At 36.9% G+C, this 25,187-nt stretch overlaps 1 protein-coding gene across 1 annotated transcript in view; it reads right to left on the bottom strand.

Annotated features, from left to right (window-relative positions):
• LOC129534409 (protein eyes shut homolog) overlaps window positions 1-25,187 on the bottom strand; it is a 96,759-nt gene that overhangs the window by 8,011 nt on the left and 63,561 nt on the right. The window contains exon 7 of the mRNA XM_063707324.1: window positions 4,405-4,566. Within this exon, the coding sequence (XP_063563394.1) occupies window positions 4,405-4,566 (162 nt within the window). The remainder of the gene's footprint in view (window positions 1-4,404; window positions 4,567-25,187) is intronic.

Here is a 25,187-nt window from a genome sequence, read left to right on the forward strand (position 1 = left end):
AAGTGAGGTTTTTCTTCAAATGAAAGCCTGTTCCTTATGATACCGTTTAATGGCATTCACTGTTGTCAGGCTAGGTACCTATAAATTCTCTGCACATTCCTGGCTCCTTTCCTGTCTCTCCAACCTTACCTGGAATGTTCTCTTTCCCCATCCTTACACTCTTTTTACTTCAACAACACTGACTTTGTTAAGGATTTCATTCGCCTGTTTTCCAGGAACACTCCGCCACCCCATTCCACCTCAACTAGATAACTCCTACCTGTCCTTCAGGTTTCAGATCAAGTGTCACTTCCTCAGAGAAGTTTTCCTTGATTTCCCAGAGTTGGTCAGGCATTTTTTCTGTCAGTGCCTTAATATCACTAGGTTTCCCTCCATTACAGTATATCTCATTTTATAATTATATAGTCGTGTGAAGAAATTGGAACAAATACCATCCAGCATCTGAAGTTGCAATGAGGCATTCAGAAGAAAAGTAAAGGCAATTCTGCAAGCTTGGAAAAAGAATGTTCTTCACTGTAAGATTGCTTGAAGAGGATAGCAAAATGACTTATTAATAATGAACCATGCAGAAGTCTCCACGAAACATTTTCTTCTCCCTCTGAAATTTCCCAACCTTTTTCTTTTCTCATCCAGGGATATTCGGCATTATGCTACACTACTTCTTCCTCCCTCCAGAGTGCCTATTTCCACACCTCCCTCCTGCAAATGGTGTTCTTTCCTTCTATTCTCCATTGTGGTCTATACCAAGCCATTCTAGAGTGGTTGGAATGTTTGGCAGCTCTATAGTTCACCTATCAAACTACGGTTCTCTAGCTTTATTTTCCTCATAGGGACTTTTTAGTGAGTATACTGTCGTTACATATGTGATTATTTGGTTAACAGCTGCTTTATCCACTAGGTTGTAAGCTTTATGAGAACAGGGTCTGTGTTTGGATTGGTCCAACAGTTGATTCCCAGCACCCAAAACGGTATCTGGCACATAAATAGATGCTAAATAATTATTAAATAAAGAAATACGTTTGTAGGGTTGTGGGTTGAGATGACTCAGAATATTTCTCAAATAATAGTTTTAGCTTGAAAGCAAAAACTTTTTTCCTATAATGACATGAAAATTGTTTTAAAAATTCATAAAGAAACTCAGTTGATTTGCATAATTTCTAACATGTACAGTATTTTTAACTATAAGGAAAGAGAAGCAACATTATAAACTTTCAGATTAGGAAAGAAAAAATATACATTGGGTTATACCACCAAAAACTAGAACAAGTAAACATAATTGATAATTAAGTTCAAAAAATTTATAGCAACCTAAATATACTTTGTGGCCTGCAAGTGAACACAAACCAGTTATCTTTTGCAAGATTATGGAGGAAGCTTTTGCTCCTTGTGTTGTAGAATTTCCTGTAGTAAACAATTTTATAGTGAAGAGCTACATTAGGATAAAAAATATCTAAGAAATGATTAGGAAAGCTGAAGCTGTGATCTATACTATCACTGGTCATGTTGCCAACCAGAAGAAAGAGCAAGGATAGCTTCTGCGAAGAAAGGGTTATTTTAACTCAGCTAGTATGTTCTTATGAAAAATTGACAAAAAGTTTTCTTTCTGTGGCTATGGAAGCTAAAAGCTGTATTAGCTTAAAAAATCATAGACTTAAATTTCATTGCGTTAGGATATGATGCTCTAGTTAATGGGTCATAAGTACACATTGGCATTATTATTATTATTTTGAGACCGGAGTCCTGCTCTGTCCCCCAAGCTGGAGTGCAATGGTGCAATCTCGGCTCACTGCAACCTCCATCTCCCGGGCTGCCTCAGTTTCCCGAGTAGCTGGGACTACAGGCACTGGCCATCACGGCCGGCTAATTTTTGTATTTTGGGTAGAGCGAGGTTTTACCATGTTGGCCAGGCTGGTCTTGACCTCCTGACTTCAGGTGATCTGCCCACCTCGGCCTCCCAAAGTGGTGGGATTACAGGCATATGCCACTGCACCTGGCCTTGGATTCGCATTAGAGTAAGAAAATGTAATGAACAGTCCTTACAAGAAACAGAGCTCAAATAGGATAAAGATCATAAATGAATTCACTTTGGCTATTTAATGCCCACTCAACCATGGCTGAGGCTTCTCCCACCTTTGTTCTGCTATTGTTTCTACCTCATTATCTGCTATCCCACTGTGCTTTATTATAGATAAGAGAAACCTTGTAGGACCTAATATTTGTGAAGAGACTACAGAATCAGCATATCAGGGGAATTGTATATACATTTTTTTCTGTAGAAAAGGAAAGCAATGGTAATTTAAACTTATTTATATATTTTTAATATAGTTTAATTATTTGAGTATGTTTTAACTTCACATTGCAATGACTAGGCCTTTTTATACACGTTGGGAGGATTATAGCTATGTCAAATGAATTCAGGCTTTGATTAATTTGTGCTTAACAAAATGTTGATAATTTTTATATATCAAAAATCTTTTAAAGGTGTTAAATTTTTAGCAGAAATAGATGAAAAGGGACCAGAGTCTTATTTCTTTAAAATATCTTTCAAAAATCAGAGATCTAAGATCTAGTATAATTTTCAAGTTATCATTTTGTTTTAAATTTTACACTACTTGAGAGTACTCAAATTATTAACCTCTAAAGAGATACAGAAACCATGTTAATTTAGAATTTGGTTTTCAATATGTGAAAACCACATTGGCTGCTTTTATTAAAATTTTTGGATTTTAACTTTGTGTATTAAGTGTTTGGTTAGTTTTTACTAATAGGTCCTCTTAGCAGAGAATCAACTATGAAGACTTGGTTAATGTTTACATCAGGCACAGTTCTTAGAGAAGGTACAAAGTACAGGACTGTCAGCTGCATTTTCTGTAACCTTAAATAAATGAGAGACTTCAAATAAACTTGTTATATCACTTGATTACTAAAAAATAAGTTTATGCCTTTCATCTGATAATTGTTTTTGGTTAATCTAGGTTTAAGCATGTAGAACTTATATTTTTAATATTTAAAAATTTTCATGATTTTCTTATATAAGTGTCAAATGCAGCACCAATCGTGTGAAACTAATGAATCTCTGTAAGTAGTGTCTGATGGCATAAAAAAGGAAACTCTTGATTGTCTTGAACTACATGCATTGAATAACAGATGTAAGAAGATGTGCTCTTGCTCTCCTATGTGTATTAGTGTGTATGAGCTTTATATTTCATATACACAAACACAAATATGTATCATTGTACTGATTATAAAACTATAGTACAATATTCCCAGTCACAATCCTGAATATACCTTGATTTTCTGCCCTCTTACATAGGTCCCACTTACATTAATTTTGAGTTTTATTAGCAATATAACTGAAGCTGATTGTCTTTTAATGTCTCTTGATTTATAAATAGAAAATTTATGTTTGTATGTGGTTCTCCTATTTGACATTTTCACAGGGAGATTTAATCATGAATTTAAAACCAAATATCTCAGGAGAACAAATTTCTTCTGAGCTGTATTTTATAGCTCAATTGTACTTTTTCTCTTTGAAATTATTTTGAGGGTATTTCAGAAGTGCATTGAGGTGGGACCACTTTCGTCGAATTCCCTGATATTCTTATCATTTAGAAGCAAGTCAAGACACTTCTATAAGAACTACTTAGATTATGATCATTAGAGCACCATTTTTGCTAATGATGTGAAATTAAGCAAATGTAATTATTTCTCTATCAAAATTGTTTCTCATTTTCTGAGAGACAAGATCAAAGAAAGTCAAATGTAAGATTTTAAAAATACTTAGCAATAGAGATGTAACTATATGTGCAAATGTCTTTGTCAGAATTTTGGAGAAATGAATGAAAATGGATATCAAGGGTAAAGTAAAACCTAAAAAATTAAATTTTAAAACACTAATTGGGTACTTTATTTCATATTTTATGATAAATATATACCTTTTAAAATCCTAAAATGTTTTTATAAGCCTTTCAGAACACAAATCCTGGGTTTACTATTTGGATGACAGAACAACTTAAAGAGAATTTTTGGAGCTATAAATGTGGTTGAATCTACAGGAAATGTATCAGCCATGCCTTCCTTTTAAAAAATCTTTTATATGCATATTTTGTCTCCTTTGACATAGTACTATCATGCGTGGCTTTAATGTCTTTTTTGATGGTATTGTTTTTAAGTTGAGCATATACTATATTTAGATTTTGCAAACTTTAATTCCAACAAATCTGTTGCTATTTTATTAGAATATCTAGGGCTTCTAAATTCATACACATACACTTGCAGTGACAATAGAACATAAAAGCATCAAATGTTTACATATTTAAATACTAGGTGACACAAACACTATCATACATTACTTAATAGACTATTAGGAATTCATTCTGCAAACAAACAGCCTGCCAATCTTACCTGATTGGGCTTTTAAGTGTTGTGCAGCATAAAATAGGATACCATCTGCAGCGAGAGGCTGAAACTGCAATTGAATATGTGTCTTTTTTCGAACATGAAAGGAAGCAAAAGACATCCAGGATAACTCATTGCTTCTGAAAGATGGATCACTTATGGATAAAGCTGAGGGAAGGAGAGAAAGAGAACTCTGGGAGTTATCTGCTGGATTAAAAAAACATTGCTCATAAATACAATAAACTGCTTATGTAATTTTGTAATTTCAGGATTTATCGCCCAAGAGTTGCTTGTAGGTGAGTACATCAAACCTTGGTAACTTTGTGAGTCTGTTTTAATTCCACTAACTTTAGGGTTTTGTAACGAAGTCACTTACTGAAAAGCCTTCTCTTGCTTCTGGTAACTATGCCTTTTTGGCTGATACTATCTGACACAAATCTTCTGCTCTAGACTGCATTATATAGAGGGATCAGATGCATAGCTGAAATTCTTGGAAATGTCTTACATTTATAATGCTTTCAGAAAGATAGTTCAAATGTTGGAAGATAGAGGACAACACTTTATAAGTTATTCTTCAGCCTCTATATTTCTGATTCAAATACAGAGTATAATCAAGTCAGGATATATTATAGGGCATAATATATTGATTTTTTTTTTTTTGCTTCTGTGTATAACTGACCCAGTGGGAATTATGAGAGGGAGATGGAAAGTTCTGCACATTTGGCCAGTTTTTATCCCTATGAAATCTATATTCCTTCTTATAATGTTACAGTGCTTCTTAGAGTGTGCCCTGGTTCAGGACATAGCTTAGCCATTAATCTAGTTATTTAGTTTTCTCCCTGCTCTGTGGACCAGGCGTATGCTAACGGCTCCTTTTACTTTAGATTGAATAATTGGTAGGTGTTTATCCAAGAGGTGTTGGCATTTGCTGATTTTTTTAAAAAAACTGTACTCATTCATTTCGACTTATTGCTATCCAGAAGGGTAGAGGTTAGAATCACCTGATCGTGTTGCCAAGAATGCAAAGCGCTATACCTCATTCCTAGAGGGCCTGATTTATTAAAGCCAGGATGGAGGCCGGGCACGGTGGCTCACTCCTGTAATCCCAGCACTTTGGGAGGCTGAGGCTGGAGGATTGCTTGAGCTCAGGAGTTTGAGACCAGCCTGAGCAACATGGCGAAACACCATCTCTCAAAAAAAAAAAAAAATATACATATATATATATATATATGTTAGCTGGGCATGGTGGCGAATGCCTGTGGTCCCAGCTACTGGGGAGGCTGAAGTGGAAGGATCAGTTGAGCTTGGGAGGTGGAGGTGGGGGTGGAGGTTGCAGTAAGCTGAGATGGCACCACTGCACTCCAGCTTGGGCGACGGAGTGAGACCCTGTCGTAAAAAAAAAAAAATGCTGGGATGGGATTCAGAAAGCATCCCCATTTTTAATAAACCCTCCTGGTGTTTCTGACATAGGGGTTCCTTGGACCACATTTTCATAAAATCTTAAAATTTTAAGAACACAAGGGTGATTTAAAATGTGAGTGTCCTTTTGAAACTTTTTAAAATATTGCTAAATTAATACATGTTTATTATTAAGACAATATAAAAGTGTATAACATTTTTAAGTGAAATTTCATTGTTTCTCCTCTCTTAATCCCAAGAATTACTGTTAAGTTTATTGTACATGTAGCCAGACTTTAAAAAAATACACATACAATTAACATATGCATATATCTAATACTTGATTTATTTTAAATAAAACCACATTTTACATAAACTATGCATAAGTAATTGCTTTTTTCCATCTATCTTTGTGAAACTGATATTAGCATATTTTGCCTATCACTTCTTTTAAATACATGGAAGGTATTTTTAAAAGTACACTTTATTTTTTCAGAGCCATTTTAGGTTCACTGCAAAACTGAGTGGAAAGTATTAGGGTTTCCATATACCCCTTGCCTCAACACATGCGCAGCCTTCTCCACTGTCAGTATTGCCCACTACAGTACATTTGTTAAATGGATGAATCTATATTGACACATCATTATCACATAAGTTCATCATTTACATAGGATTCACTCTTCACGTACATTCTATGGATTTTGACAAATGCGTTGTGAAATTTATTTACCATTACAGTATCATACATAAAATCATACATCATATCCTCTTTGCTTGCCTATTTGACTCTCCCTCTACCCTGGCAACCACTGATCTTTTTTTACTGACTTCATGGTTTTGCCTTTTCCAGTATATCATATAGTTGGAATCATATAGTTTGAACACAAGTTTTCAGCTTCTTTGGACAAATACCAAGGAACACAATTGCTTGATCACATGGTAAGAGTATTTTTAGTTTTGTAAGAAACTGCCCAATTGTCTTCCAAAATTGTTGTACAATTTTGCATTACCAGTAATGAATGAGAGTTCCTATTGTTCCATATCCTTGCTGGCTTTAGGTGATAAGTGTTTGGGTTTTAGCTATTCTAAAAAGTATCTAGTGTTATCCAATTATTATAACTTGTAATTTCCTAATGACGTATGATGTTGAGCATTTTCATATGCTCATTTGCCATCTGAATATCTTCTTTGGTGAGGTTTATGTTTAGATATTTTGCCCATTTTAAAAATTGAGTTAATTTTTGTGTTGAATTTTAAGAATTCCTTGTTTACTTTGGATAGCAGTTCTCTATCAGATATATATTTTGCAAATATTTTCTGCCAGTCTGTGGCTTGTATTCTCACTCTCTTTCATGTGTCTTTGACAGATTAGTTTTTTAATTTTAATGAAATCTAATTTATCAATTTTTTTCTTTCATGGATTCTGCCTTTGGTTGGCATCTAGAAACTCATCATCAAACTCAAAGTCATCTAGATTTTCTCTTATATTTTCTTCTAGGAGTTTTATAGTTTTTTATTTTACGTTTAGGCCTTGAATCCATTTTGAGTTAAATTTTGTGAAAGATGTCATGTCTGTGTCTAGATTCTTTTTTTTTCCTTTTTGCATGTGGATGTCCATTTCATCTAGCATCATTTGTCGAAAAGATTATCCTTTCCCCATTTTATTCTTCTTCCACTTTTGTCAAAGATCAGTTGACTGTATTTTGTGGCATAATATTTTATAAAATGGATATAGGATGATTTCCTTAGCAGTTCCCTCATTGAAGGGTAACTAGGCTATTTTCAGTTGTATTCCATTTCTCCTGGTTTCCCACCCTATCTCTCTAGCTTCATGTGCCCCTGTCTTATAAATTTTATAATTCCTCAGGGCTTTCCATAGCCCATCTCTCTTCTTTTCTTTCCATTAGTGACCTCTCATCTAATTCCATGACTTTAAGAAATACCTATACATATGATAACTCCTTGAAAATTTACGTCTATCTAAACCTCTTCTGTCAGCTTCAGTTTTATGTAGTCACCTCTCTTATTGATTATTTGTTTTGGCTATCTGAGTTATATCGAACTTAACATGTTTGAAGTTGTACTGCTGAAAGATACTCTTCCCTCAGCCTTCCTCAGATCAGCAAATGGTCCCACCACCCATTCAAAGCCCCATGTAGAAACTTGGTAATCAATTTGATTGTGCTGTTTCCAAAATTTCCTTTACTTTTCCCAATATAATGCATTAATAGATTATAGCTGCATGATATATTTCATATTTGCCCCATCTTTCCATTACCATTGCCACCATCCAAGTTGACGCCACTATCAACTCTTGATTAGACCATTGCAATGTACTCCTCATTGATCTTTTTACTTTTTGTCTTAATCTCTTCACATACATTTTATATATCTGCCAGAGAAACCTTTTGAAAACATCAATTCATTGCCCTCTTTAAACCCTTCAGGGATTTTACTTAGAATAAAATGCAGATTCTTTACCATAGCCTCTGGAGCTTTGCATGATTTGGCCTCCTGTTAAATTCCAAACATTCCCACCATTGTGCATATGGTGCACTGCATAACCCCAAGGGGAGGTCATCACATTGTAATTTATGTGAATAGTGTTCCCTGGAGATGTTCAATGAACAATCTACATGGAAATATGATGCTACTTTTCCTCCTTTCCTTTAAACTTCAGATGCACTGGCTTTTACTACTGGATTTGTCATAGTTTGATTATCTTAGATTAATTATACCACAATTTACTTAACCACTGCCATGTTGCCATGTTTTGAGTTGCTTGAAATTATTTTGTTATCGTCTGGGCATGGTGGCTCACGCCTGTAATCTCAGCACTTTGGGAGGGCAAGGTGGGCGGATCACGAGGTCAAGAGATCGAGACCAACCTGGCCAACATGATGAAAGCCCTGTCTCTACTAAAAATACAAAAAATTCGCTGGGCATGGTGGTGTGCACCTGTAGCCCCAGCTATTCAGGAGGCTGAGGCAGGAGGATCGCTTGAACTTGGGAGGCAGAGGTTGCAGTGAGTTGAGATCGCACCACTGCACTCTAGCCTGGTGACAGAGCAAGACTCCACTTCAAAAAAAAATTATTTTGTTATTACTAATACTGATAAACATACTTAATTATATCTCCTTTTAAACATGTGAGAAATGGAATCGCAGTGTGATGGTCTGTGTTCATTTTTAGAATTAATAGATGCCACCAAACTACACTCTAAAATGTCCACAACCAGCAGAGGGTGACAGAATATCCTTATATATATCCTCAAGCACACTTGAGATTATTAAAATTTTAAGTTTTTAGCAGTCATAATGATTCCATTTTATTTTAATTTGCATTTTGCTGATTACAAGTGAAGTTGAGTTTCTCGTGTGAATATTGGCCATTTGTGTTTTTCTGTGACTTTTTTGTTTATGTCTGTTGTATGTTTTTAAATTCGATTTGCAGTTTTTAAAATGTCTTCTGAGTCCTAATCCTTTCTTATATCTATTGCAAGTATATCCTCATATTTGTCATTTTTCTTTCAACTTTACTTATGGTATGCTATTCAAAATTTTTAATTTTGTATTTACCAATATTCTTGGTCTTTTACAATTTACTTGTTTTGTCTTATTTAAAAAGATTACTCAACACATAGTTATGTATAATTGTCTATATTTTTCCCTCAGAGATTCTAGTTTTGCATTCTATATTTTTTTACCATAAATTTGTATGTTTTTAAATTTATAGGCCTTTAACTTATGTGGCTCATAGTATTGTGAATAGTTTGAGCTAGAAATCAAGCTTTATGTTATAAGCAGATAGCTAATATTTTTCAAAAATTAATAGTTCGTCCTCTTTGTTTATATTTGATACACACTTTTAGCATCTTACAAGTAAACTTTTCCCTCTCCCTCTTGAGGAAGTGTTTGTAGGAAATATTGAACAGAATGAAGAATGCAGATGAAAAACACCTATAAGGCTAGGTTTTGTGGTAGTACCTATTTGGTTTTGCTGCTTTCCTTTGGCTGGATTTAACATCTGGGAGGGGGGTCTCAAGAATGGAAGAGTTCAGTCAACAACAGCATGATGAGAGGGTTCCCTGTTACCCAGTGGGGAGGAGCTCGAATTGTATTTCAAGAGGAAGCTTTTGCTGAAACTGTTGTTGATACTGGGTCAGTGCAGGAGTTGAGAATTATCTGTGCACATGTGAGCATATCATAAAACAGCTGACCTCCTAACTCATGCTTTTCCAAAGAAGTGACACATACTGAAATTATATGTAAATGTCACTGAACTAAAACTCAAAAGAAATGAATTTTATTAATAGCTCTGACATTGTATGTTTTGAGAAGATGCTCAATACATATTTTTTATATAACAAGAAAGGCTTCAGCTCTAATAGCTTATTATTTGATTAAGTATTCAGTAACAAAGTACTGGGGAGGATTGCATTTTCTAATAATAATACACATTCAAAATATTGGTGCAAGATGTCATTTCAAAAAGAGGTACATTTTTACTTAGCAGCTTCAAGGATAAACTAGAACAGGAAAAATGACTATGCTTAGTATGACTCAAATGTTTATTTTATAGATTAAAATAAAGTCAAGAGAAAAATTGAGGTGGACATACCAGTGATTAGTCATTGAGATATGCCCAATTATTTCTTGTATGTCTATCAACTCCTAAAAATGATCACTTTGTGGTGAAAATATTCCACATGTATTCTGAAACCATAAATTAATATTTTCTGATTGGCTATCCATCTTTTAGATTTAGTGACCATTGGCAACCCTCCCTATTTCACCATAGGCAAAGGTTTGTGCCAACACGTTCACTAGGTTCACAGAAGTTGAAGTATTTTGGCTACCTGTCTGGGACATAACAGTAAAACAAACAAAAATTATTTGTGCTGTCATCCTTGTGGGTGGAAATAGTAAACTAAATAAACATATGTTGGTAAACTAAATATATGATGTATGTTTAAATAGTGAATATATGTTGATACATCTTAGAAAAACAGGGAAAGGAGAAAGGCATATGTGCATGTGGGGGCAGGAAAGGCATTATGAAGAAGGTGGTATTTGAATAAACACCTCAAGGAGGTAAAGAATTGGGCCAAGTGGCTCTTTGAGGATAGAGGGAATAATGAACCCTGGGGTGATAGGGTTCCTACCATGATTAAAGAACAGGAAGGAGGGCAGTGTGACTGGACGAGTGTTAAGGAAGGGGAGAGTTTTAATAGATAAAGTCAGAGAGGTTATGGGGACCAGATCACATTCTCAAAGACTGGGAAGGTACTGAGACTTTTACCTACTGGCTAGCTAACTTACTAGCCTGCAACTTCTCTTCTTTTCTTTTTAATTTCAACTTGTATTTTAGGTCCAAGGGTACATGTGCAAGTTTGTTATATGGGTAAAGTGCATGATGCTGAGGTTTGGCGTACAATTGATCCCATCACCCAAGTACTAAGCATAGTACCCAACAGGTAGTTTTTCAGCCCTTGTGCCCCTCCCTCCCTACCCCCTCTAGTAGACCCCAGTGCCTATTGTTCCCATCTTTATATCTGTTTGTACTCAGTGTTTAGTTCCTACCTATAAGTGAGAACAGGTGGTATTTGGTTTTCTGCTCCTGTATTAATTTGCTTAGGATAATGGCCTCCAGCTGTATCTATGTGCTTGCAACATTTTCAATGATGCTAGTAAGAGACGTGAAACTCCAGAGACAAAGGACAGTTTATTACAGCATTAGCAGTAGCCAAAGTATCAGCATTTTTGAGTCAATTCTATGAACCTCAGTTCTCTCACGGACCACGTTATAAACATGCATTGGGTTGCTTGGGGAGGAAGTCTGAGGTTAGAGATCCAAATATTTTTATAATGGGCAGTGAGCATGCTTGCTTTTTGCTCCAAATGAAGACAGTATCTCCATCTTATAAGGCAGTAAGCAAACTGGCTTCTTGCTCCAAAGGAAGACATTATCCCTGTCTTCCAAGAATATTTTCTACACAAACATATTTGAAAAGATAGCTGAGAACAAAAACAGCCAGTACCTTTAATCAGCAGGTGGAGGCAATTGTCCTAAGCAAATTAACACAGAAACAGAAAACCAAATACTGTGTGTTCTCATAAGTGGGAGCTAAACATTGGATACACATGGACATAAAGATGGGAACAATTGACACTGGGAACTACAAAATTGGGGAGAGGCAGATGGGAGTAAGGGTTGAAAAACTATATTGAGTACTATGCTCACTACCTGGATGACTGGTTCAATTGTACCTCAAACCTTAGAATCATGCAGCACACTCTTGTAAAAAACCTGCACATGTACCTCCTGAATCTAAAATAAAAGTTGAAAAAAAACTTGTGTAGAAACATGACAGACCAGTAGAAAATTGTCTCTCTACATATTATGGCTATTACATCCATCAAGACTGTCTTATAAGAATGAGATGGGAAATCATTGGAAAGCTTTGAGCAGAGGAGTGTCATCAACTGATGGAAGTTAAACAATATCGCTTTGGTTGCTGCACTGAGAATACAGTGATGAATGCAAATGTGGGAACAGGGCACTCCCTATCAAGAGGTTATTACTATAATACTGGTAAGAAGTGATGGTGGCTTGTATCAGAGAAGTAGCAGTGGAGGTAGTGAAAAGTCATATTTCAAATATATTTTGAAAAATTGAAAGATCACATGTGGGTAAGAAAGAAGGAGAGGAATCAAGGGTAACTATGGGGTTTTTGTCCTGAGAAACTGGAAGGATAATGTTGTCATTAACTGAAATGGGGAAGACTGTGGGAGAAGCAGGTATTTTGGAGAAGATGTGGAGCTCAGGTAGGACACATTTGAGATGTTTTTAAGATGTTCAAGGTGGTGGTTTAGTAGGCTGATGTATGATCTAGAATTTAGTAACTAATAGATCAAGCAACAGAGATCGGTAAGGAATTTAGGAGATTTAAACAACACAATCAACATGTTTGATATCATGGACATAGACATAGCATTTGACCTTCCCAATATGCATTCTTGTCAAAAACACACAAAATATATACAAATATTTGCTAAATACTGGGCCATAAAACAAGCCTCAAAAATGCAAAAGAATTGATATTATATTTACATTTACAGACTTGCTCAAAGCTATGATTCAGAGGAAAAACATGCTTGCTCTGCCTGTGCATCAGTAGCAGGTAGCACGAGGCCTTACATTGCTCAGTTTAATTTGTACCTTTGAAGCTTTTGTTTTGTTTTGGTTTCTCTACACCACGTTTGCTGTGTCTGAGTTTACTTTTGAGTTGCTTTAAAAAATCATTTTGTGCAATAGAAACAATGGCGGTTTGAGTGTTGAGGGTGCTTATAAGAGGTGTGTAATAATGGAAATATAATTTTTTATAACTGACTTTGAAACAATTTTGAACTTATAGATAAGTTGCCATAACAAAAAGAACTCTCTCATCTCTTTCACCCAGACTCTCCAATTGTTGCTATTTTATTGCATTTTCTCATCTTTTTCGTTCTCTCAGTTCCTGTCTCTGTCTTCCTATGTCTCTGTCTGTCTCTGTCACACACACACACACACACACACACACACCCTACTTATTATTAGACCTTTTTCCCAACCTATAAAAACAAGCTAAAGATGCAGTGTCCTACAACTTCTAAACATTCTAGTCAATGTTTCCCGTAAACAAGTATATTTTCCTATATAATTAGCACTCAAACCTCCAAATCAGGAAGTCAACATTGATACAACACTACAATCCAACAATCCAATCCATAGGCATGATTCACGTTTCAACTGTTCCAACAAGGTCTCTTTTTCCTTTCTTGTACAGGATGCCCTTCAGGAATGCGTTACATTTAGTTGTCATGTCTCTTCATATTTCTTCAATCTGGAACAGTTCCTCTTACTGTTTTCCATATTCTTGACAGTTTTTAAGAGGCTTTACATCCTGTAGAATGACCCTCAACTTAGCTCTATCTGGTGTGTCTGCACGATCGATTCAAACCATGTAATCTTTGTAGAAATGATGTGCACATCAAGAGCTACATAATATAGACCCATATCACTACAGTTAATACTAAACTTGATTATTGAGCAGATGATCAAATATACAAATAGGAGCAATATTTGGATTTGCCAGGTTTCTTCACTTAAAATTCTGTGTTTTCCCATTTGTCAATTTTGGCTTTTGTTGCCATTGCTTTTGGTGTTTTAGACGTGAAGTCCTTGCCCATGCCTATGTCCTGATTGGTAATGCCTAGGTTTTTCTTCTAGGGTTTTTATGGTTTTAGGTCTAACGTTTAAGTCTTTAATCCATCTTGAATTAATTTTTGTATAAGGTGTAAGGAAGGGATCCAGTTTCAGCTTTCTACATATGACTAGCCAGTTTTCCCAGCACCATTTATTAAATAGGGAATCCTTTCCCCATTGCTTGTTTTTCTCAGGTTTGTCAAAGATGAGATAGTTGTAGATATGTGGCGTTATTTCTGAGGGCTCTGTTCTGTTCCATTGATCTATATCTCTGTTTTGGTACCAGTACCATGCTGTTTTGGTTACTGTAGCCTTGTAGTATAGTTTAAAGTCAGGTAGCGTGATGCCTCCAGCTTTGTTCTTTTGGCTTAGGATTGACTTGGCGATGCAGGCTCTTTTTTGGTTCCATATGAACTTTACAGTAGTTTTTTCCAATTTTGTGAAGAAAGTCATTGGTAGCTTGATGGGGATGGCATTGAATCTATAAATTACCTTGGGCAGTATGGCCATTTTCCCGATATTGATTCTTCCTATCCATGAGCATGGAATGTTCTTCCATTTCTTTGTATCCTCTTTTATTTCATTGAGCAGTGGTTTGTAGTTCTCCTTGAAGAGGTCCTTCATGTCCTTTGTAAGCTGGATTCCTAGGTATTTTATTCTCTTTGAAGCAATTGTGAATGGGAGTTCACTCATGATTTGGCTCTCTGTTTGTCTGTTATTGGTGTATAGGAATGCTTGTGATTTTTATACATTGATTTTGTATCCTGAGACTTTGCTGAAGTTGCTTATCAGCTTAAGCAGATTTTGGGCTGAGACAATGGGGTTTTCTAGATACACAATCATGTCATCTGCAAACAGGGACAATTTGACTTCCTCTTTTCCTAACTGAATACCGTTTATTTCCTTCTCCTGCCTAATTGCCCTGGCCAGAACTTCCAACACTATGTTGAATAGGAGTGGTGAGAGAGGGCATCCCTGTCTTGTGCCCATTTTCAAAGGGAATGCTTCCAGTTTTTGCCCATTCAGGATGATATTGGCTGTGGGTTTGTCATAGATAGCTCTTATGATTTTGAGATACATCCCATCAATACCTAATTTATTGAGAGTTTTTAGCATGAAGTGTTGTTGAATTTTGTCAGAGGCCTTTTCTGCATCTATTGAGATAATCATGTGGTTTTTGTCTTTGGTTCTGTTTATATGCTGGATTACGATTACTGATTTGCATATGTTGAACCAGCCTTGCATCCCAGGGATGAAGCCTACTTGATCATGGTGGATAAGCTTTTTGATGTGCTGTTGGATTCGGTTTTCCAGTATTTTATTGAGGATTTTTGCATCAGTGTTTGTCAAGGATGCAAAATTTATTGGTCTAAAATTCTCTTTTTTGGTTGTGTCTCTGCCCGGCTTTGGTATCAGGATGATGCTGGCCCCATAAAATGGGTTAGGGAAGATTCCCTCTTTTTCTATTGATTGGAATAGTTTCAGAAGGAATGGTACCAGTTCCTCCTTGTACCTCTGGTAGAATTCGGCTGTGAATCCATCTGGTCCTGGACTCTTTTTGGTTGGTAAGCTAATTAAAGTGAAGAGCTTCTGCACAGCAAAACAAACTACCATCAGAGTGAACAGGCAACTTACAAAATGGGAGAAAATTTTCGCAACCTACTCATCTGACAAAGGGCTAATATCCAGAATCTACAATGAACTCAAACAAATTTACAAGAAAAAAACAAACAACCCCATCAAAAAGTGGGCAAAGGACATGAACAGACACTTCTCAAAAGAAGACATTTATGCAGCCAAAAAACACATGAAAAAATGCTCACCATCACTGGCCATCAGAGAAATGCAAATCAAAACCACAATGAGATATCATCTCACACCAGTTAGAATGGTAATCATTAAAAAGTCAGGAAACAAGAGGTGCTGGAGAGGATGTGGAGAAATAGGAATACTTTTACACTGTTGGTGGGACTGTAAACTAGTTCCACCCTTGTGGAAGTCAGTGTGGCAATTCCTTAGGGATCTAGAACTAGAAATACCATTTGACCCAGCCATGCCATTACTGGGTATATACCCAAAGGACTATAAATCATGCTGCTATAAAGACACATGCACACGTATGTTTACTGTGGCACTATTCACAATAGCAAAGACTTGGAACCAACCCAAATGTCCAACAATGATAGACTGGATTAAGAAAATGTGGCACATATACACCATGGAATACTATGCAGCCATAAAAAATGATGAGTTCATGTCCTTTGTAGGGACATGGATGAAATTGGAAATCATCATTCTCAGTAAACTATCGCAAGAACAAAAAACCAAACACCCCATATTCTCACTCATAGGTGGGGATTGAACAATGAGAACACATGGACACAGGAAGGGGAACATCACACTCTGGGGACTGTTGTGGGGTGGGGGGAGTGGGGAGGGATAGTTTTAGGAGATACACCTAATGCTAAATGATGGGTTAATGGGTACAGCACACCAGCATGTCACATGTATACATATGTAACTAACCTGCACATTGTGCACATGTACCCTAAAACTTAAAGTATAATAATGAAAAAAAACATACGTACATATATACACACATAAAAAAATTCTCCATTTTCCCTTGTAATTCATTTCTATGTCAGGCAAAAGTATTCAAAAATTACAATATCCTGATCCTCAACTAATCTCCACCCACTAGCGGCATTAACTTTCATCGATGACTCCAGCAGGAATTAAGTACCTTTTTGAGATCGTTGCTACATACTGATTATCTACTTACAATTTTCGTGTTACGTTTATTAGCTGGAATTCCGCTAATAAATAAATGTATGGAAGATCTTTCCTTTTTCTCATCCTCCTTCATTTCCTCTTTCATTTTTCCCTGCCTCCCTCCTTCCTCCCCTCCTTTCTATCGGTATGGTATCATTATTTTTATTTAATGGATTGTAATCTATTATCATAATTGTTTTGTTTATCAAATTCTCCCTGATTTGGCCAGCTAGAGCTCCTTCAAGCTGGTTCCTGTGTCCTTCTGTCTCAGGTTATTTTTCTAGAAGCAGACTCTGGGATGGAACTTAGTGTATGGGAGGTTTATTGGAGAGTGTGCTTGGAAGCAACATGTGTGTGAGGGAGGATGGAACTTAGTGTATGGGAGGTTTATTGGAGAGTGTGCTTGGAAGCAACATGTGTGAGGGAGAAAACAGCAAGAGGGAGAAGTTGGCAGCTGATTTCACAGGGAGCTCTGGAGCTCCCTGGAGCTCTTTAGAGTCATTTCAAATTGAAGCAAAGTGGCCAAGTCTTTGGAGCACCCCTCTCTTCCTGTCATCTTCTCTTTAAACAGTTATTGGATTAAAGCTGTCACTGGTGAGGTGGTGTAACCTTGGACAAGGCCGCTGTCTTCAGTCCTCGTGAGGGACTTACCTTTGAACTCTCTGTTGGCAATATTCCCAATAGTTGAGGAAGTGAGTACCTCCATTTAGAAAGGGGTGGGGTACAGATCTGCATTATGTACCATAACATTCACTTCAAGGAAATTCAACATTGACCTTGCTACTATTTTACTTTATGAATTAAAAAGTAAACTTATTCCCCCCACCCCCAAGATAGAGTCTTGCTCTGTCTCCCAGGCTGGAATGCAGTGGTGTGATCTTGGCTCACTGCAACCTCTATATCCTGGGTTCAAGCAGTTCCCCTGCCTCAGCCTCCTGAGTAGCTGGGATTACAGGTGCATGCCACCACGCCCAGCTATTTTTTTTTTTTTTTTTTTTTTTTAGTAGAGACAGGGTTTTGCCATGTTAGCCAGGCTGGTCTCGAACTCCTGACCTCATGATCCACCCACCTCAGCCTCCCAAAGTGCTGGGATTACAGGTGTGAGCCACCATGCCTGGCAGAAAGTATTAATTTTCTTATTTATAGCACTTAAGATTACATGAAAATATTCAGCACTTTTGGAACCACAAAAATTCCAAAAAGATAATGTGTATAATGAAGTGTAGTCCTAATTAGATTTAAATGCTATATTCCAGATGTTAATTAAGACCCTGATATGGTTTGGCTGTGTCCCCACCCAAGTCTCATCTTGAATTCCACATGTTACGGGAGGAACCCAGTGCGAGGTGATTGAGTCATGGGGGCAGGTCTTTCCTGTGCTGTTCTGATAATGAATAAGTCTCACGAGATCTGATGGTTTTAAAATGGGAGTTTCCCTGCAGAAGCTCTCTTCTCTTTGCCTGCCACCATCCATGTAAGACGTGACTTGCTCCTCCTTGCCTTCTGCCATGATTGTGAGGCCTCTCCAGCCATGTGGAACTGTAAGTCCATTAAACCTCTTTTTCTTCCCAGTTCCAGGTATGTCTTTATCAGCAGCATGAAAATGGACTAATACAGATCCTGACTTTTGTTTTCAAAACACTTTGCTTGAAGAGCTGAATATAAGTTGGCACCTCCCATTTCTCTCACCTGGTTTGAAATTCTTATAATAAAGCTATTGTTTAAAAATGTCAGTGTCTCATGTTCCTAGATAAGGGATGGATCTATTTTAAAGATGAGATATATGAAGAACTATTTAGAATGGATTCTGTGTTTTGAAACGATGCATAGATAGTTGATACTTTTATTGTTATGTGCATTAAGGTTTTACAGCTTGAGTACTGAAAATTCTGATGCCTTTTGGGTGTGAATGGGTCTGCCTCTAGAAGCAGACAGAAGCCACAAATAGGACTTCACAGAAACCACAAATAGGATTCAAAGGACTCTGATTTAGTAAGTAGCATCTATCATCATTAAATTAGCTGCTCAACGTTTCCTCTGTTGTTCATTTTGAGGTAGAATTTGAGAAAGGTCCAGGGTTTTCAGTGACTCATACCAAGTTTTTCTGGCAGTGAATCATCTTTGGGAGACTTTAGAAATCCATATAGGTTAATTAAGAATAAAATGCCACAACTGCTCTTCTTGGATAACTGATCTACTGAGTTCTGGCCAATAGCTTCAGGGATGGTCAGAGTAAGGGGCTGTTTCAGAAGCGTTAGTGGTTAGTTTTCTGAGAGGAATAATAACTAATAATTCAAGTTACTTCTAAATTACACAAACTTCACTCATGATCACCACTTTTATGGTCTTTATTATAAATAGAATCCCTCAGAGAGATTAATAATATTTATATTTACTCCTTTTTAACAAGTGCAGCATTAACTGGCCAATACCATCTAGTAAAACAGAATAGGCTGATTAGTGAAGTGGAAACACTTGGATTGCAATGAAGTACCATCTGATTTATGAAATCCATAGATTTCTAAAACAATATTTTGAGTAAAGATATTATGTGTTCTCAAAACACTTAAGGATAAATGATATGGAATATCAAAGGAAGATGTTTTTAATATGAGCAAAAGATTGCTTCAGGGAGAGCACAGACTGGCATAATATCAAAGATCAAGAAAAAGATTCAAGGATTTGTCACAATTTATTGAAAGGGCTGAACTTGGTAGGAGCTACTAAGTAGCTTGATTTTCCCCTGTGATTCCCCTTTGGAGATGTCTGTGAGATCTTTCATTCTCATCCTTGATGGTACCTTGGGTAAATTTGTTAGATCTGTTGTCATTTTCAGGTTTCAGTGAAAAGTTCCCATTTTCAGGTACTAAGAGACCCCATTCAATCTGAATCAAACTGTCAACATTTCACCCAATTCTAAGCTCCAATCCTTTTTCCACAGCTCATCTGACTCAAATTTAGAAAGCTGTACTAGGGTAGTCAGGGTAGTCGTATGTTTTTGTTTTGCTGTTTGTACTGGTCCTTACCCTCCTTCTTCACTTTCCATTCTGCTGGTTTTGGCTTTTCCAAGATCACAATGAGGATAAGTGCTAAGAAGACAAGAGAAGGGTCTTTTTTGTCTGCTGCTATTTGTGGCTCTTTATCAGCTGTCTAATATCTTCTGTTGTGGCAGACACTCTTTTGGATCTTTGAAACCTCTTTAACTCTTCACTTGTACATCTGTCCTGCAGTTCTTGACAAGGCTGATGCTTCTTGGCAGACCATTTATGAATACAAATCAGCTTTTGCTCTTGTGGGAGGCCTCCAGCACATTTCCTCTTGAGACAACTTACCTTTCTGGTCAAGGTTTTTTTTTAAGGTGACTCATGCCTGCTCATCTTGGTGGGCACCTCTGTTCCCCAGCTGCTATACCTCTGGCTTTGCTTTTAGGGAAAGCTACAGCCAGCCTCTTGGCTTTAAGCTACTTTGGATGTGGGTCAGGCACTGGTCTTAAGTCTTCTGTCACTCCAGGGACATAGGTCTGACTCTGAGATCTTGTTCTCTCATGCTCCACTCCTGTTTCACAGCGAATGTCAGCTCAGCAGAAATTGACAACCCCAGGAAGGAAATCTTAGGCTTTCCTTGTGGCAAGAGGCTTTACTTTCTTTGAGTACATTTTGATTCCTTTCTCACTCATTTTTTTGAGTACATCCTAACCCCTCTTCCTGTGCCAATAATGCTTTTCAAGAAAACCCAAAAAACAAAAACCCCTTTTTTCAGAACCAGTTCTCTTAGATACTACCCCTACCCCACAATATAGGCTGGGAGCAAATGATGGACCAATGGTACCATCTCTTGGCATACTCTGTATGGATTATCTGTCAGCTTTTTTCACTCAGCATAATGCCCTTGAGATCCTGATTCAATACATGCCTGATTCATTTCTTTTTATTTCTGAGCAGTATTCCATGGGACAATTCTATAAGATTTGATTAACCATTCATCCATTGAAGGACATTTGGGTAGTTTTTAGGATTTGGCTATTATAATAATTCTGCTGAGACCATTTGTGTATGTGATTTTGTGTGGACATAAGTTTTCTTTTTTTTTCTGTATAAATGTCCAGCAATGTGATTGCAGGGTTGTATGGTTAATGTATGTTTTGTTTTATAAGAAACTGCCATACTTTTTTCTATAGTGGCTATACCATCTTACATTCTAACCAACAATGTGTGAGGGATCTAGTTTCTCTACATCCCTGCCAGCATTTGGCATTGTCATTATTTTTTAATTTTAGGTGTTCCAGTAGATGCATAGTGATATCTCATCATTCATAAACTGTTTTTAGACTTGTGGGCATACATTATACTTATTATTAGCTTTGAGGCCTTGGCCTGAACTTTTAGACAACAGGAAAAATTTAATATCTCATTGCACAGTGATTCAGACAACCTCTGACTTAGGGTAAGATTTTCCAGGAAGGAATTAGAATTCTAATTAGAATTCAAATATAGTTTGGCAGGTGTATCAGCTTGCACCTAAGTAATATCTTCTGTTGTGTTTTATATTTGTTGGGCATGTCTGGTAGAATGGTGATGTCTGCCAGAAATCTATTTACATTTAAGACTTAGAAGTTTCCTAGGAGATTACTCATATCAAAGAAATAGTTTTGCAGACAGGTTTGCCTAGTAACCAAGCATTCAAGTTGTCAGATGGAAGGACAGGGCAATTTTTGTGAGCTGCATGATATTTGCCAGTTAGATTGGTTTGCTAATTTTATGCACAGTTTGTCTCCAAAATTATACCCAGATTCAGCATAGGAAAGTAGAGGAGACTACAATTAAAGATACTAGAAGAGTCATTCTTATTAAGATTCTGGGAGACATTGATTTTAAAGAAGAACGTTTGAGTATTCTTCAAAGCAAGCACAATATAAAAAGGAAGAGAAATCTCCACACTTCTGCCAAAAACAAACAAACAAACAAACAAAATAAACAGTTGAACTCTGGCACTTTGATGTCTCTAGCAGTAATGGGTGAGGTCCCTGACAGGAGGGTTGTCTGGAGCCACCAGGTTGCAATTTGAGGCAGCAGTAGTGAGGGAAATGGTATGAGCAGATTTGTAGATGTTATGAGGCAGCATCTTTTGTGACATATTTTCTCATTTTAGGTTTTGAAAATAGTGAAGTACTCCCTGAAAACACACACCAAATAATGAACTATAAAAATACTTGGATTACAAATATATTTTAGTGGCTTCTCTTTTCTTTTTATTATAATGTATTTTTTTCTCATGTATACTCCATATCTGGCTTATGTTCAAGCATACTTTAATTTTTAATTCATCAGTTAAGCTGTCTTTGAGTTACCATGATATTGGGCATACATCATTATTTTTTACACCAAATGCATTTTAAAAAGGAAAAAGGACACTGTTTTATCTTCTTTCTTGCTGCTTTAATGAGGATGGAGGGATAAGTTACAGGCTGGCACATTAAATGTACTACTATGGAAGGACCTTTTTCTTTATCAGTGTCCCTTCCCTACCCTTAAAATCACTGATCAGGGTCTAGCAGTATCTGCTCCTCAAAACTTGGGACCAAATGATGGTGTTCCCACTTGCAATGTCCTCTCATAGCACTTTTAACTTTCTTCTATAGTTTTTAATGCTTTATGCAATACCTGTCAGAAGGGCTTCTTTCTTTTTTTCTTTTTTTCTGAGACAGAGTTCTGCTCTGTCACCCATGCTGGAGTGCAGTGGCGCAATCTTGGCTCACTGCAACCTCTGCCTCCTGGGTTCAAGCGATTCTCCTGCCTCAGCCTCCCCAGTAGCTGGAATTATGGGCGCCCACCACCACACCTGGCTAATTTTTGTGTTTTTAGTAGAGACGGGGTTTCCCCATGTTGGCCAAGCTGGTCTCGAACTCCTGACCTCAGGTGATTTGCCCGCCTTGGCCTCCCAAAGTGCTGAGATTACAGGCATGAGCCACTGCGCCCGGCCAGATGGGCTTCTTTTAAAATAAATCCAATAGTTGACTTTTGTTTCCGGCAGTACAGTAGATTAGATAACATGATTTACCTCATCTCCATCATGAAAACTACCAAAAATGTTGGATAAATTATTTGAAAACATCTTTTCCAATAAATTGATGACCTGGCAAGAAAAAAGAATATTCAGGTGCCAAAAAAGGTGAAAAAAGAAAATAGAAGCTAAATAGATAAGTAGAATGATAAAGCCAGGTTTTTCCTCGAGCATATTTGCCAAATCTGCTAAATCCAAAGTTTAATCTTCAACTGTTCAAGGACATGTGGACAAGAGAGAAGCCTAGAAATCGCTTAATATGTAAAAGGAGGCTTTCCACCAAAAAACTGGGACCCTAAAGATACACTCAGTGAAAGGGTGAATTAGAAATAAATCACCATTATTGCCACAGACACACAGGAAGAATGCTATGTTAATATGAGGGCAGAGATTGGAGTGATGCACCTATAGGCAAGGGAATGTTTGGAGCTACCAAAAGCTGAAAGAGGGAAAAGAAGAAACTGCCTCTAGAGGCTTCAAACGAACATGGCCCTGCCAACAACTTGAATTCAGACTTCAGTTGCAACAACTGAAGTCAAGGGGACAATGAGATCTTCAATGTGTTGCGAGAAAATAACTGTCAACACACTTTCACAGTCAAAAACAAACTTTCAAGTAAAAGAGCAAAATGTCTATTCACATAAAGAGTAATAGATGATATGTCTCTAACAAACACTAAGGAAATTTTAAAGAATGTACTTCATACAGAAAGAAAGTGATTTAGATGGATGTTGGATGGTCTTATTATATTTTCAAAGAAACAAAGACCAAAATAGTTTAAAAATGTATATTATGGACTAAATGTTTCTGTCTTCCCAAATACATATGTTGAAGCCCTAATCCCCAGTGTGACAGTATTTGGAGATAAGACTTTTACTGAAGTAATTAAGGTTAAATGAGGTTGTGATGTTGGAGTTGTAATCCAGTAGAATTAGTATCCTTATAAGAAGAAACACCACAGAGCAGCTCTCTGTCTCTGTGTACCATGTGAGGACACAGGTAGAGGCAGCTGTCTACAAGCCAGGAAGAGAGCCCTTGCTGGAACCTAACCATTCTGGCACACTGCTCTTAGACTTTCAGCCTCCAGACTGTGAGAAATACATTTTTATTGCTTGAGCCACCCAGTCTGTGGTATTTTGAGATACTTTCCATCAGTACCTAGTTTATTGAGAGTTTTTAGCATGAAGGAGTGTTGAATTTTGTCAAAGGCCTTTTCTGCATCTATTGAGATAATCATGTGGTTTCTGTTATTGGTTCTGTTTATGTGATGGATTATGTTTATTGATTTGCATATGTTGAACCAACCTTGCATCCCAGGGATGAAGCCGACTTGATCATGGTGGATAAGTTTTTGATGTGCTGCCGGATTTAGTTTGCCAGTATTTTATTGAGGATTTTTGCATCAATGTTCATCAGGGATATTGGTCTAAAATTCTCTTTTTTTGGTTGTGTCTCTGCCAGGCTTTGGTATCAGGATGATACTGGCCTCATAAAATGAGTTACAAAGGAGGCCCTCTTTTTCTATTGATTGGAGTAGTTTCAGAAGGAACAGTACCAGCTCCTCTTTGTACCTCTGGTAGAATTTGGCTGTGAATTCATCTGGTCCTCGGCTGTTTTTGGTTGGTAGTCTATTAATCGCTGCCTCAATTTTAGAACTTGTTATTGGTCTATTCGTGGACTCAACTTCTTCCTGGTTTAGTCTTGGGAAGGTGTATGTGTCCAGGAATTCATCCATTTCTTCTACATTTTTCCATTTTATTTGCATAGAGGTGCTTATAGTATTCTCTGATGGTAGTTTGTATTTCTGTGGGATCAGTGGTGATATCCCCTTTATCATTTTTTACTGTGTCTATTTGATTCTTCTCTTTTTTTTCTTAGTCTGGTTAGTCTGGCTAGCAATCTATCTATTTTGTTAATCTTTTCAAAAAGCCAGCTCCTGGACTTATTGATTTGTTGAAGGGTTTTTTTGTGTCTCTATCTCCTTCAGTTCTGCTCTGATCTTAGTTGTTTCTTGTCTTCTGCTAGCTTTTGAATTTTGTTTTCTCTTGCTTCTCCTGTTCTTTTAATTGTGATGTTTGGGTGATGATTTTACATCTTTTCCACTTTCTCCTGTGGGCATTTAGTGCTATAAATTTCCCTCTAAACACTGCTTTAGCTGTGTCCTAAAGATTCTGGTACACAAACACAAAAAGATTGTGTCTTTGTTCTCGCTGGTTTCAAAGAACTTATTTATTTCTGCCTTAATTTCATTATTTACCCAGTAGCCAACTGGGAGCAGGTTGTTGAGTTTCCACACAGTTGTGTGGTTTTGA

Source organism: Gorilla gorilla, chromosome 5 (genome assembly GCF_029281585.2).
Source record: "Gorilla gorilla gorilla isolate KB3781 chromosome 5, NHGRI_mGorGor1-v2.1_pri, whole genome shotgun sequence".
Taxonomy (NCBI): Eukaryota; Metazoa; Chordata; class Mammalia; order Primates; family Hominidae; genus Gorilla; species Gorilla gorilla.